The sequence below is a fragment of the Artemia franciscana genome, chromosome 8 (assembly GCF_032884065.1).
Source record: "Artemia franciscana chromosome 8, ASM3288406v1, whole genome shotgun sequence".
Taxonomy (NCBI): domain Eukaryota; kingdom Metazoa; phylum Arthropoda; class Branchiopoda; order Anostraca; family Artemiidae; genus Artemia; species Artemia franciscana.
The window spans coordinates 38,780,093-38,796,182 of NC_088870.1; the positions used below are offsets into that span (position 1 = coordinate 38,780,093).

The 16,090-nt window shown below is 34.2% G+C and overlaps 1 protein-coding gene across 2 annotated transcripts in view; it reads right to left on the reverse strand.

The window, feature by feature from the left end:
* Positions 1 to 16,090, reverse strand: part of LOC136030399 (uncharacterized) — a 224,900-nt gene that overhangs the window by 16,192 nt on the left and 192,618 nt on the right. For both annotated transcript variants that reach the window (XM_065709345.1, XM_065709344.1), the window contains exons 22-24: positions 13,064 to 13,230; positions 11,225 to 11,337; positions 2,669 to 2,851 (exon numbers count right to left, since the gene is read on the reverse strand). In XM_065709345.1, the coding sequence (XP_065565417.1) occupies positions 2,669 to 2,851; positions 11,225 to 11,337; positions 13,064 to 13,230 (463 nt within the window). The remainder of the gene's footprint in view (positions 1 to 2,668; positions 2,852 to 11,224; positions 11,338 to 13,063; positions 13,231 to 16,090) is intronic.

Below are 16,090 nucleotides of genomic sequence, written 5' to 3' on the forward strand. Positions count from 1 at the left end.
ATTATGCCATCATCTAGGTGTAGATATATCTTGTAATAGTCTCAATTAAAAGTTTTATCCATTATTACATGATTTCATTTCATTTCAAATATCAATCAAGTGCTTTGACACTTAAACCTCAAAACTGGACAAATAAAGTTAGTTAAAATGACTTTTGAAAGGCTCCACACTCTCTTTTTTTTTCAAAATCGACTAGACACAAATACTATACCGATTACAACTATAAGGAAAATAATTCCAAGAAATGAATTTTCACTACCAAAACAGAAAATCATATCAAAAAATTTGATTTTTCCTTTTAATATATTCTCGTTTATTATTAACGTTTTATAAATACATTTTCAATATATTTTTCACTTGTAACTAATAGACAGTGAATTAGCCTATTTCAATCTGTTTCCTTAGTATCTATTAAATAAAAAAAACAAGTTTTTTCAACGAAAGTAAGGAGTGACATCAAAACTTAAAACGCACAGAAATTACTTCGTATATGAAAGAGGCTGCTTCCTCATCAACGCCCCGCTCTTTACGCTAAAGTTTGACTCTTTCTCTCAATTCTTCTTTCTAAAACAGTAAAAAACTTTAGCGTAAAGAGCGGGGCGTTGATGAGGAAGCAGCCTCTTTCATATACGAAGTAATTTCTGTGCGTTTTAAGTTTTGATGTCACTCCTTACTTTCGTTGAAAAAACTTGTTTTTTTTATTTAATTTCTGAACGTTTTTGAATCAATGCATGTTTTGATTTTGGCTCTCCGCAGAGGAATAATCAAAACGAAATTTGCATATTTTTTTTTTGGCGCAATGGCTTTCTCATAATTTTGATCGAATGATTTTGAGAAAAAAAGAGCGGGGGACGAAGCCTAGTTGCCCCCCGATTTTTTGGTTAATTAAAAAGGCAACTAGAACTTTTAATTTTTTACGAATCTTTTTATTGGTAAAAGATTTACGTAACTTATAAATTAGCGTACGCAAAGAACTTTTGTATTCTCATGTTTTTATTACATATATGAGGGGATTCGCCCCATCGTCAGTACCTCGCTCTTTACACTAAAGCTTAAATTTTATCCCAATTCATTAAGAATGACCCCCTGAATCACAAAAGCCGTAGAATAAGTAGTTGAAATTACCGAAAATACTTTAGCGTAAAGAGCGAGGTATTAGAAGGAGGTGAGCCCCTCATATGGGTAATAATTTCTGTTTGTTTTAAGTTTTATTGCTGTTCCTTACTTCCAGCTGAAAAAGCTTTTTCACTTTTATTTTTTAATTGTTTTTTTTAAATAATGCTAGTAAATCCTGCTCTCCCTTCATGGAAATTTTCTTCTCCCATTACAAATTCTCGAAGGAAAGTTCCCCCAGCATATCCCCCTCTTCTCAACCCCTCCCCCAAACCAAAAAAATCCTCCTGAAAACGCCTGTATACTTCCCAATAACCATTACTATATGTAAGCACAGGTCAAAGTTTGTAACTTGTTGTCCCTCCCACGGGGACTGTGGGGGAGTAAGTCGTCCCCAAAGACATAGTTATAAGGTTTTTCGACTACGCTGAATAAAATGGCTATCTCAGAATTTTGATCCGTTGACTTTGGGAAAATAATTAGCGTGGGAGGGGGCCTAGGTGCCTTCCAATTTTTTCGGTCACTTAAAAAGGGCACTAGAACTTTTCATTTCCGTTAGAATGAGCCCTCTTGCAACATTCTAGGACAACTGGGTCGATACGATCACCCCTGGGGAAAAAAAAAAACAAAAAAACAAAAAAACAAAAAAACAAATAAACACGCATCCGTGATCTGCCTTCTGGCAAAAAATGCAAAATTCCACATTTTTGTAGATAGGAGCTCGAAACTTCTACAATAGGGTTCTCTGATACGCTGAATCTGATGGCGTGATTTTCGTTAAGATTCTATGACTTTTAGGGGGCGTTTCCCCCTATTTTCTAAAATAACGCAAACTTTCTCAGGCTGGTTACTTTTGATGGGTAAGACTAAACTTGATGAAACTTATATATTTAAAACCAGTATTGAAATGCGATTCTTTTGATATAGCTATTGGTATCAAAATTCCATTTTTTAGAGTTTTGGTTACTATTGAGCCGGGTCGCTCCTTACTACAGTTCGTTACCACGAACTGTTTGAAAAACCTTCCTCGGAAGTCTGGGGGTTCTGATTAGCCTGGCTGATAAAGCCCCGGATAATAAAGTCTACACTAGTACATACCCTATTTTAAAGATAGTTCAGGATAGGTACCCACCCAGGCAAATTGGGGGAGGGTCCCAAAGCTCATACAGATTCTTTTCATAGTATTACCTTGACTAATTAAATTCAGATTTTGAATGCTTTTTCTTTGCTCACTCCATTAGTAGATAGATTCAAGTCCAAAGAGATGGGGGAACCGAATAAATCCTTCTTGATTAGATATCCTTCAAGGGATCCTCGAGTAGATATCCTCCAAGAATTCGCAGCTTGGTCATAGTTCTTTTTTTACATATACAAAGGTTATTTTTCCCTTTTATTACTAAGTTGGCTGTTTACTTTTCCCCTCCTCCCAATTACTTTATGCATGCTTGTCTGCTGGACCACTTAGATTTTTCATAAGCTAATTCTTTTACTTCTTTATAGTATGTACTCTATTAAGATATAACTGACAATCAAGTATTATACGGTTTTAACTTACTATTTCTATTCTTAGAAACTGCTTAGCATGATGGAAGCAAGCTTGCAGCAAATCTGGAAGGTCATAATGTTCAGCAGCACAAATTAGGCCAGGGATGGTTGAACAGGTCAATGGAACAGACCCAGTATGAAGATAGTTCAATAGGAGTCGGAATGTGTCTGGATCAAACTCTATAACAGTGAACTGAAAAAAAGTTTTTTTTTTTTTGAAAATGATATTAAACCCTAAAATAAGCAAAATCCATAAAACCTTGACATAACCAATTGCCTGAGAAAATATAGAATGGTACTCAAGAACACGGCACCCTTGTGTCATGCACTGCCAATTTTCATGGTTACATTGAAGCATAATTAATCCTTAACAGCCCCAGAGTGAAATTAGTTTAACAGGAGTCAGAATGTATATGAATCAGACTCCAACAATGAGCTGAAAACAAAATGGTGTGAATTTTTTTTATGGAAACATGTGGCTTTAAAATTATCCTAATAAACGCTAAAGTAAATAACTTCAACGGCATAAAAATATCTTTCCTAGTAGATAAGCTAGAGAAAGATAAAACAGTCCCAAAGAACATGTCGCTCCTCAATGATGTATTGTCGCGTTTAATAAAAACATAATTAATATTTAATAAGCCCAGTGGGGTAAGCTCCCCAACCCCTTTCCCATAAAAGAAGTTCAAACAAACCTCTCTGGCTGGGAAAAGAGATTCCTTATTCTTATTCTTAGGCTTAAGGTTTTTTGGATCCTTAGTTTTCTGGTCCTCCTCACATTTTCACCATCAAAATCACCGTAAATGCACAAGGAAAAGTCCTATTCTATGTCATGTAAAGTCAACCCATAGCATGTATAGGATTTTTTTATATAATGTACTACATTAAAAGCAAGTATAGGGAAATACCTGTTACGATTTGTTTTTCTTTTTTTTTTATCTCTCCTTAGTGTAGCTTAGTGTAACTTTTATATTTATTTAGCGTGAGCGCAAATTGGGCTATTTCAGCTTGTGGGTAACCATTACGAAATAAAATATTCATTCGTTCCGTGTGAAGTTAGTTTAATAGAAGCCGGAGTGTATCTGAATCAGACTCCATAACGGTAAACTGACGATGGTAATTTGACTTAGCGCAGGAGAGTTACATTGTGCCTTCGTTTTACCAAAAAGGCAATAGCAAACACTCGAATGGGAAAACATTTTTTCCACAAAGATACACCCCACCTCGGTTCTTCCCGCCTTAGACTCTTTCTGAGCCCGTTCCTATCTTGTCCTCCATTTGTTGCTTTACAGCCAGATATGAAACAACCTTTGAAAAAATATTACGTTTGTTCTGCATTTTTTTTTATTTGGTACAGGTGCTGCCCAAGTTTATGTCTCTTTTGAAAAAACAATTTAATGCATATATTAGCTAATTCTTTTTAAGTTTTATTAGTTTTTGTTTTTAACTGGTTCTGATATTTCAAAGTTCATTTACTTTAATTAACGAATGATTTTTCATTCTAATATTGCTTTTTGACATTTGTTGTCAGTTTTCTTAGTTTTATTTTAGGTTTTTTTTATGATTTTTAGGATGTATTATTTTTAATGACACTGTAATTCAGATTCGGCAATACGGAAGAAGTGACAACATTTTTTGAAATACATATCTTATCAATGTCTTTATCCATGGCTTTTTCATCGTTTCGTCGTTCTCTTATAAAATGAGGAAAGTCATTGTCTACTACTATTTCTTTGATTGGACTTATGCCTCGGCTTGTCTTTTGACATTACGAAATACATATCGCCGAAATTTAATTTTATGGTTGCAGTGGTAGATGCAAGCTATTAAAAGACGAACACGGCCCGTAGTAATAAGAAAATAGCCCCATTTTTTAAGGACCCATGTCTGGTTATATCAAACTTCTCACCAATTTTCCGAAACAAATAAGGCGAAAACGCAGTGTGCCTTTTTTTATTAACTCCTTTACTTTTTTCATAACCTTTTTTCATATTCCTTATTATTTTGTACAAGACAAAAATAAAAATGTAGCACACAAGTGCTATAATTTGGTCATATAAAAAAAGCCCTAGTTCAATGGAGCACGTACTACACTCAGTTACTGAATTTAGCACTTCCGTGCTACAGATAGCAACCTTGTGCGTACTAATTGTATGCCATTAAGTTTCAAAAGATTTTTAAATTGTCGTTTGAAATCAGAATTATCAAACAGTTCGTGGTAACGAACTGTAGCAAGGAGCGACCAGGCTCAATAGTAGCCAAAACTCTAAAAAACGGAATTATGATACCAATAGTTACATCAAAAGAATCGTATTTTAGTACTGATTTTAAATATACAAGTTTCATCAAGTTTAGTCCTACCCATCAAAAGCTACGAGCCTGAGAAAATTTGCCCTATTTTAGAAAATAGGGGGAAACACCCCTTATAAGTCACAGAATCTTAACGAAAATCCCATCGTCAGATTCAGCGTATCAGAGAACCCTAATGTACAAGTTCCAAGCTCCTATCTACAAAAATGTGGAATTTTGTATTTTTTGCCAGAACACAAATCACGGATGCGTGTTTATTTGGTTTTTTTTTATTGTTTCCAGGGTTGATCGTATTGACCCAGTGGTCCTAGAATTGTGCTCATTCGAACGGAAATGAAAAGTTCTAGTGCCCTTTTTAAGTGAACAAAATAATTGGAGGGCACCTAGGCCCCCTCCCAGGCTCACTTTTTTCCCAGAGTCGTCGGATCAAAATTCTGAGATAGCCATTTTATTCAACATAGTCGAAAAACCTTATAACTATGTCTTTGGGGACGGCTTACTCCCTCAAAGTCCCCTTGGGAGGGGCTGCAAGCTACAAACTTTGACCAGCGTTTGCATATAGTAATGGTTATTGGGAAGTGTTGAGACGTTTTCAGGGGGATTTTTTGGTTGGGAGGAGGGGTTGGGAAGAGGGGGTTATGTGGGGTAAACTTTCCATGGAGGAATTTTTCATGGGGGAAGAAGATTTCCATGAAGAGGCGCAGCATTTTCTAGCATTATCTAAAAAAAAACAATGAAAAAATAAATATGAAAAAGTTTTTTTTCAACTGAAAGTAAGGAGTAGCATTAAAACTTAAAACGAACAGAAAATATTACGCATTTAAGGGGTTCACCTCCTCCTAATACCTCCCTCTTTACGCTAAAGTATTTTTAGTAATTTCAACTATTTATTCTACGGCCTTTGTGATTCAGGGAAAAAATTTAAGCTTTAGTGTAAAGAGCGAGGTATTGACGAGTGGGCGAACCCTCTCATACTACTACTACTACTACTACTACTAATAACTCACTGCAGCACCAAGCCGCCTGAGGCCAACACAGCTACGCACGCTCCTCCTCCAACCTAATCTATTTAAAGCCTCCCTCTTTACACCCTCCCAGGAAGTTCCCATTTCCTTTAAATCCTTATTTATGACATCCTCCCAACCCAGACAAGGACGACCTGCTTTCCGTGTAGCCCCAGACGGTTGGCCAAAAAGGACAATCTTCGGTAATCTGTCATCCTTCATCCGTAGAACGTGGCCTAGCCATCTCAACCTTTCTTTCATTATAGCCCCAGAAAGCGGGATTGAACCACACTTTTCGTACAACCTACTGTTTGAAATACGGTCAGTCAGCCGGGTACCCAGAACAATCCGTAGGCAATTTCTCTGGAAAACATCTAGTAAATTTTCATCTGCTTTTCGGAGTGTCCATGCTTCAGAGCCATATTTGACCACTGTCATCACTGTAGCTTCCAATATTCTAATCTTGGTTTGTAGGCTTATCTTTCTATTCTTCCAAACTTTTTTTAACTGTGAAAAAACACCCTGAGCTTTAGCTATTCTACTTTTAACATCTTCACTGCTCCCACCATCTTTACTAATAATACTACCAAGGTAATTGAAGCTCCCAACCTGATCAATCTTTTCGTTACCTAAGGTCACCTGTTCATCTTCACTTATTCCTAACCTTAGTGACTTAGTCTTCTTAACATTAATTTTCAAGCCTATTTTAGCACCCTGAACTCGTAAAACCTCTAAAAATTCATTCATTTTGCTCACACTTTCATCTAATATGCTTAAATCATCAGCATAATCTAAGTCCAGGAGCGTTCTTCCTCCCCATTTGATTCCATGGTCTCCAATTGCCTTTCCTGTGCTCCTTAAGACGAAGTCCATCAAAATGATCCATATAAAGGGGGATAGAACACAACCCTGCTTAACTCCTGATTTAATACAAAACCAGTTGCTAACCTCATTTCCTACCTTAACCGCAGCAGTATTATTCTCGTACATAGCGCAAATCACCCTTCATAGCGCAATAACCCTCTCATATACGTAATAAAAACATACGAATATAGAAGTTTGTTACGTAAGCGTACGTAATTCGTAAGTTACGTATATCTTTTACTAATGAAAATGTTCGTAAAAAATTGTAAGTTCTAGTTGCCTTTTTAAGTACCCAAAAATCGGAGGGAAACTGGGCCCCCTTGTTCCTCCTTTCTTCTCAAAATCATTCGATCGAAACTATGGGAAAGCCATTTAGCCAAATAAATAAGTATTCAAATTTCGCTTTAATTATTCATCTGCGGAGAGCCGAAATCAAAACATGGATTAACTAAAAAACGTTCAGAAACTAAATAAAAAAAACAAGTTTTTTTAACTGAAAGTAAGGAACGACATTAAAACTTAAAACGAGCAGAAATTACCCCGTATATGAAAGGGGCTGTTTCCTCTTCAACGCCCTGCTCTTTACGCTAAAGTTTGACTCTTTCTCACAACTCTACTTTTTAAACAGTAAAAACTTTAGCATAAAGAGCAGGGCGTTGAAGAGGGAACAGCCCCTAAAAAAAACTTTTTTTTTTTAATTAGTCTTCTATAAATCGAAACAGCTTTTCTAAATGTATAGTCAGAATAAAGAAGTATAACTTGGGGAATCTCTGGTTTTGAACTGTGCTTCCATAAAATACATTCACTTTTATTGAAAATGACTTGTCATATTGTGGAAGGACTTTAAGACTTTGGCATAAATATCGAGGACTTATGCGTGAAGTCCTCGCTTTGGGGAAAATCTTGAGACTGCCGTTCAGTTTAGAATTACTGACAAAGTGTATAACTAGCTCAGATTTTTCATGTTCTACAGTAACAAAGTTCGAATTCTTATAATTTCCTTTTTGATAAATCTTTTATAATCAGCCTTCATTCAACGCTAAATTTCGATCCAAAATCATTATAGAGGGCTAGAGGGAGATGATAGAATACAGGGACAAGAGACAGAAACCATTTCCTTCAGATCAATTCCGCTAGACCTGTGTCAAAATTTGCAAATAATGACTCAATGTAACTTCAAGGTGGCTGTTTGAGCAATACCTTTAACCTGCATTGACGTTTGACCAATAGAAAAAAATCTAATTAATAAAAACATCCATGAAAACGAGGGTAATATTAGGAAGTGGACAGAAAAGAAGCAAGAAGGAAAAAAGTGGACACTTCAGCAATGACTTCATTATTTTTGTTTTGTTTTACTTTTAATCTTCTACCTACAATATTTTCAATAAATTTGCGGTAACAAACTGTAAGTTGGGACTGACTGCCTAATAATAGTTAAAACCCTAAAAAAGGAATTTTTAGGGCAATGAGCACATAAACAGTATTATTTTTTTCTGATTCGAAATATATAATGATCTTTGAGTTTTAAATTACCCATAAAAAGTTACTAGCTAAAGAAAACTTACTTTATTTCAGACATTTGGGGTAAACATCCCCAAAAAGGCAAGTCATTTCGCTAAAAATTACAAAACCAAATTGGAATTATTGCATTTCTGTTACCATTAAGTTAATTATTTCCGAAAACAAAATGAATTTAGATAATTTCAGGGCATAAAAGCAGATATAATGATTCAGCTTGTTTTTATATGGTTTTATCAATTTGTTGATTCAAATTGTTTATCAATTGGTCTTATCAATTTGACAGGCATATTTTCAACTCGATGGTTTTCAACACTGTTTCTAATATATCGAACCTTGTACCTTCTATTTTATTTATCTCTGCTGAAAACGACCCTCAAACTAAATCTTTCGTTTATCTTCAACCTGATTTGCCCTCAAATATTGAACAGATCCTTCTCGTCTAGAGTAGGTTTATTCAGAGAAAATTTCTTTTTCAAGCACTCGGGAGTTGCTTTAAAATGTTTAGTTAAATGTTTCAGTCAGATATTTTGTTAAAATGCTGCTTCATTTTGACAATTGACCGAAAAGACAACAGAAATGATAGGAGGTTAGACCGAAATGACAAATTATGGCTGCTATTAGTACCTTTTTTATTACAATAATAGGTAGAAGGGAAAGAAATTAAAGTGGGCCTACTTGTAATGTGCTTAATCGGTTATAATATCTTCTTTAGAGTGAAAATGTCTTAGCTTTAAATAAATACGAAGAAAAAAGACCCCAGTCTCAGTTTTTTTCCATTGTCACCTGTTGGCTCAGGGGGCGCAATTGCCCCTCTACCCTTTTCTCTTTACTGGAGCCTAAGCATACAGCTGAATCTTTTGTTCAAATTTAATGGTTTATGTAAGCATTTAATTGCTTATATCAAAGGCCATTTTGTTATAATTAGATTTTAATACTGCCCTTTACTTGTCTTTGGAAAAGTTTCCTTAAAATATCCAAGTTTGTAAAAAGTCAGTGTCCTGGGGAAGGGCCTTTGGGTATTAAGAAAAAGAGCCTTTTTGAAACTTAACTAAAGCTTTAAATTCAATCGTAATAATTCTGTTTTGGAGGGCATGGAGGTGAATGCTTGGAATCCTTCTGTCAAAGCATCCACATCTTTATTTTGCAAAAAATTTTCAAGGGGGAGTTCAATTCGGAGCTAAGATTTCCTTTTACGTAATCAATACGAAAATAATAATATTTGTAGTATTGCTGTTAATAGCGGTAAGCGCACTCTTGTTGCTTGCAGCAACAAAGTGCACTCTACCGTTGGATTAGGTTGGGTTAGGTTGGATTAGGTTGGGCTAGGTTGGATTAGGTTGGGTTAGTTGGATTCGGTTAGGTTAGGCTGGGATACGGTTGGGATACCGTTGGGTTAGGTAGATTATGGATTACGTAGACACTCTGCGTATGGATTAAAACAAAACTACTTTCGATTCCAATTCCCACAACATTAGAAAGTCGTGTGTCCCATTGTACATCACTATAAAAAGCTATGCTTGTTAAATTTCCTTTATACTTTCTAAACTATTGCTCTCAACTAACTCCAGTTTTTTTATTGTTTTTATGCTTTGGGGGTAAAACATGATTCATTAAGAGCCTAGAACTTTGAACTTTAACGAACATTTAATATGGATAAGAATCGGTTGATTTATCCCTCCTCCCTTAAAGAAAAAAGAAAGCAACAATGAAAGAAAAACAAATTGTGTATACCAATTTTTATGTTGTATTATGTTAACAAACTTAAGAGCCCTGGAGAAGAAGATTTATTGAGGCGAATAACTTGGAAAAACTTGGAAAACTTAAATCAGGCTGTACATTAATGTCTGAGTGTTTCATTTGTTATAAAAAACAGCTTTTTGATTTATCAAAAAGCCTTTCTAGTCTAGTTTTATCAATAACTACAACTTCAAAATCGGATATAAAAGCGTTTAAATTTTAAAATTTTATAGTTTCGGTATATTCAGGAACTTGGGATAGTTTGACAAGACTAATGTCTTTAGTCTGACAAGACAAATTTTGAAATACGGGTAAAAACGTTTTAAACTCCTCCTCCAAATGAAAAATTCTCTGGTATCCCCCCACCAAAGAAATAATGCTGGATATTGTCCTGCTTTGAAGTAAAACCCTCAGCAAAAGCAAGTTTTGCTGTTAAGATTCTTAATTCAAAAAGTTTTATTCAAAAAATCTGTTTTTATAAACATTAGAAATTAATTGATGGAATGAGAAAAACTTAATTTTATTTAAAGACAAAAATACAGGATTACTTGTACAATAGACCTTGCATGCATTTATTGAAGCATATTAACAGTTACAACAGAACGCAATATAAAAAGAGCCTTAAAAAGAGGTCGGGTAAGATACACCAACGTTCAGGGTAGCCACTGCTTCAGATTCAGGATCGTTTCAGTAAAAAAGAAGGGAAAGAAGAATCGTTAAAGTAAAGAAGGGAATCACCAAAAGTTCAAAAACTGGACAAAAAGTTTAGCATTAGACTTGAATACAAATTTTAAAATACAACTGTAAACCAGAAAAATTAATGTTTTCAAAACAGTCATAGCTAATCAAACTTAACTTGCATTATTAACAAATACATTAGCTTATATTACTATTAATGTACAAAAAACAGTTCAAGAACCCTTAACCTTATTGATATGGCAGTTCAATTAAAAAAAAAATTGTCCATTCCTGGTGTGTGTGTGTGTGGGGGGGGGGGGGTATTCTTGTATAAACTGTTCAGGATCGTCAGTGAAATCAGGCTTAGACAATTTTAAATCATAGGGCTAAACCTTCCCTCGTTGGAGAAAGGATTAAAAAAAGTGAGGAATTAAACGACTCTTTTTACTTACTTCAGTTTGCGCCAATTTGCTTCTGTCTATTTTCTGAATATCTGCACAAACACTTAGTCGAGGAACAGCAAGGTTTATACCATTTCTGTCTCTGTTTTCTTTCCCTTCTTTGCCTTAGAAAAGAAAAAGTTTAGAATGCATTACCTTTCAGAATCAGCCAGTACATTATTGACTTCGATCAAAACAAAGACTTACTCTTTTTAAATCCACAAACGGTAAGGCTAAAAAGGGAAAGCCTTTCTCTTTTCCACAAAAATAAAAGGGAAAGAATATAGTATTTGAAATCCTTTTTAAAATGCTCTAAATAGCTCAACACCACACTAAATAATCACCAATCTATTGAGCCAATATAATTTAACCTTGTTTTTTTTTTCTATTACTATAGACCTGATATTTTTCAGGGTTTTGGTCCGTTCAAGGAGGGGGAAGAGGTCATCTAAAACACTATTTTAAATATCGCTACCGCTAGTTCTCTAATACTAGCTCAGAGATTTTTCTAGTTTATCTTCCAATCATTTAAATACAGACATAAAACAGCGACCCCTCCTTTCCCCATCCCCCACAACAAAGCGAACCTGAAGTAGTACAAAGAAAACCCATTAAATGTTCACCTGCATAGCTCAATCATCCCATAGCTCAGCTCCAACACATTTCAGCCATTATTTAACCAAACTTACATAAACCTAACCCCAAAAAATATTTGTCTGCATAATGTCGAAACCCAAATAAATAGTCCACAGAAATTTCCTATTCTAGCTAAAAATGAAACAGACCTTGCCCTCTTCATGTATACCCTGCGACAAAGTACATTACAGAGTATTTCGTGAGCTTGTGTTCTACAAGTTAAAACCTTTACATTCTGACGTAGTCTTAATCCAAAAGTCTTGGAAGTAAAATTTCCTTTTCTCAAACGAAACATATTTCCTTACAAAAGGAAATATGCAGGTTTTATTTCCTTGCAAAAAGGGAAACATCATTCAATCCCCTTATTCATGTAAAACCTGCAAAAAAGTATACTGTTAGAATTTTGTGAGTGTGTTTTCTTATAGCCAACCCATGCAGGGAAAGATATTGCTTTCCGGGAGCAGCCACATTCCATGCACCAGTGCCGCTTCATACTATTTCTAACAATGGGTTTGCAGATGGCATTGATAAATGACGCGACCGCATCCCGGACAACAGTAGAAACAAGTTTTAGACAAATGGTACTAAAATCTAGGCAATAATTAAAAAAGAACCGCTTTATAATTCTTGAACCGCTTATAAGCTTTATAATTTCTATCTTTTGAGAATCTCAATGCAAAAATGTTCATTTTTAAATGCTTTTCTTTTACTAACAAAATCTCTATTATACAAGACATTTTATAAAAAAAAGTTCAATAAAAAAATTAAAAAACAATTTTCTTTTTTCTCTTTTGCTAGGAAAAAATATTTCTATTTCTTTTCAAATCTTGATAATCACTTTATGAAGAAACTAAATAATCTGTTGTCATTGAAATGTTATTTGTCAACAGTGTGAATATGCTTAAGGTTTTTAGCCTTAATATTGATTAAGTGCACAAATTAATAATTAAAATTATATACAATTTAAAACTAAAAATCCGAAACTTATATACAAACGTGCGTGGATGTCTCCTTCTTTTCTTCTGCCGGTAGTCTGTCAAATTTCTTAGGTAGCTCACATGGTGAGAGCTCGACCCTACTTCTCCAGCAAGAAGTCGAATTCCTGAGTTTGTATTTTGGGCAGTATGAAAAGACCTAACTTTTCTTAATATGATTATTATTCAAATATAAGGCTCAAACAAATTCAAACTAGATATTCAAAACGCTGAAACTTACTGCAATCTTGTGTAGATGCCCACTTCTTTTCTTCTGCCGGTAGTCTGTCAAATTTTTTGGTTAGCACATTCGGCGAAGCCCCAGCTCTACTACTCCAGCCAGAAGTTAAATTCCCAAGTCTCGAAAATGCCCGTATAACCATTGGAGAGTTTGGAACACTCTTGGGCCTAAAAATATAAATTTACAGGAACATAGTTGATGCATGGATTTAGTACCGGAATAAATACTATATCTGTATATATAAAATCGAATGTATTTCTGTGTGTATATCCTATGTGCACTGCTACACTGCTCATTCGATCGTCAAAAAAATTTAAAAAGTTGTTGAATACATGCTTGCAAAGGTTTTAGGTATAAAATCATCCCCACCCCAAGGCCCTCTTAATAATTTTCGTGCTGACAGAAATTAGAGACCCGAATACTTAGAGACCCTGAACACAAATTTCTTGACAGTTTTTTTCTGGTCAAATTTGTCACACTTTCTGGATATCAATTAACATGTTACTTAATTATGAATTCCACCATATAACACACTATCGAAATTATAACATTTGTTTATTAATGTATTCTCTGAATTTGGAATCCAACAGTTTCTTTAATTTGGTATTCAATATAATTTTCAAATACTTTTCAACTTATAAATATTATCTTTATTTCACTTTTGGGGAAAATTCTCCTAGAATATTTGGTGGAGGGGGGTCCATATTAAAATGAATTTGATTTGCATTTTTATTCATTTTTTTGGTTTATTAATAACCCACAAATGAGCGTTGAAAATGAAACTGCAGAGTAGTGAAAAATATGAGAGAAAAACTAACACAACAATATCATAACCAACATATATAGCACAACGCAAAACAAAACAAAGACAAAACTACAATATCATTGCTAAGAACAAAAACAAAAAACAATTTAACCAGTATCATGGTAAAAAAAAAGTAGACTAGTGGGTCAGTGACAGAACAACAATATTAGTATTTGCAACCACACTGGCGAGTCGCGCGTAAGCATCAATAACACCATAGCGAGATAGAATATTTTATGTTTGAAACGGCAGGGCAAATACATCAGATATTTGCAATATCTAAAGTAACCACTTCTTTGTCTGCGTAAATCTTTTTTCCTCAGTAGATGGTGGAATCCAAATAGGAAATTTACTGCTGGAGAACAAAAACTATTGTAAAGTTGAGCTAGACCCTTATGGTTATAAGGCCCTCTATTTGGAGATATCTTACCATATGACCCAAGAATAGTTTTTAATGCATTAGAAAACAACTCTGAGCAGGTTTCGGAAGTTAAAGGGCAAAACGATACATTAAACCATTTAAATTCATCTGAGCACGGTAATGAAATCGAACAAAGATTTGGTGGAGATACAGAAATTCTACTATTAAAGCACACAAACTTACATTTTTCCATATTTATAGATAGGTTAATATCACTGAGTTGAGACCACAACTTACGAAAATTCTAAGTCAACCCTCATCGAGAAAAACTAATTAAAGGGACATTATCGTCATAGGTAGGTAGGTAGGCAGGTAATTTTATTCAAAAACAATGCTATAAACTTTCATTCATCAGGTAAAAAAATTAGGCCACAATGGCCTGTAAGCATAGCTTACATCTAATATGATCCATTTCTGTATTTGCGCTGCCAGAAGAAGAGCTAGCGAGGATCTATCTTGCTTTTCGAATAAATATATCGTGAGCAGCACACATAGAATAGAATTTTTTTTTTTGAAAATTTATATCACAGTGTTGTTACCAAATTTGAATTTTACATATATATATATATATATATATATATATATATATATATATATATATATATATATATATATATATGTATGTATAATATATATATATATATATATATATATATATATATATATATATATATATATATATATATATATATATATATATATATATATATATATATATATATATATATATATATATATATATATATATATATATATATATATATATATATATATATATATATATATATATATATATATATATATATATCGTATCGAAAGAATTTTGCCTTCACGTCAAACATAATTCATTGTTCAAAATACATAAAAAAGGGAAAAAGATTCAGCACTTAGGTAAAAAGTTAAAAATAAATAGATAATAATAAAATTAATGACTGACTTTCCTGATTATTATACAGCTCAACAAAACTCGGAATACTCTCGCGATATCTATTCTATCTATTTTCCTTCTCAAATAAATATATCGTAAGTAGCCTTAAACTGTTCATACTAACTTTAGAAAGTAAATACCCCCGTAGGAATACAACATCAAAATTAAGCAGCTTGACGATTAGCAGACCCTTATCTTATAGTATCATTAATGTTCATAGAAACAAAACTTAAGCCTATATGAGAAGCCATCATGTTGCCTTGGCAAGCACATTTCTTAATAACGAGCACTTTGTTTCTAACACATACGGAGATAACATGTTCTTCTCCGAAATTGGTGCACTTAGGAGCAGCTGAGCTTGGGCTGTTCATGGTATTACTGTGAGTCCCAGAACAATGGGAGCATTTCGGTAGATTAGGAGAGCGTGGACATCTACCAACGGAGTGATCTACCCTTTAAACGTGGAAACAACGACGCAGTAATTCTTGATATACTTCGATACACAAATGCTCAAGTCCAAGTTGTAGGCCATAGTTAATTGCATTTTGCAGTGCTAGCAGGTCTAGAAATTCCAAACGGAAAAGTTCAAGAGTCCAATTTTTATGGAACATGCTGAACCCGGTATCCCCTCCTTTATAGATGATACTGATACATTTTCAGGAATACACCGAACAATACCCAGTGCTTTTTCATAAAGGACCTTGGTTAGAACATTAGGTAAGCTCTTAGAGGCTGAAGCGGCAAGGGATACGGCTGACTGCAAATCTCAAGTTATTACTATCCACTTTTTATTACTACTTTATTACGATCCACGATTATCAGGTATCCAATTATCTTTTCGCAAACCAGATCCCTTAAATCAGTAGGAACATT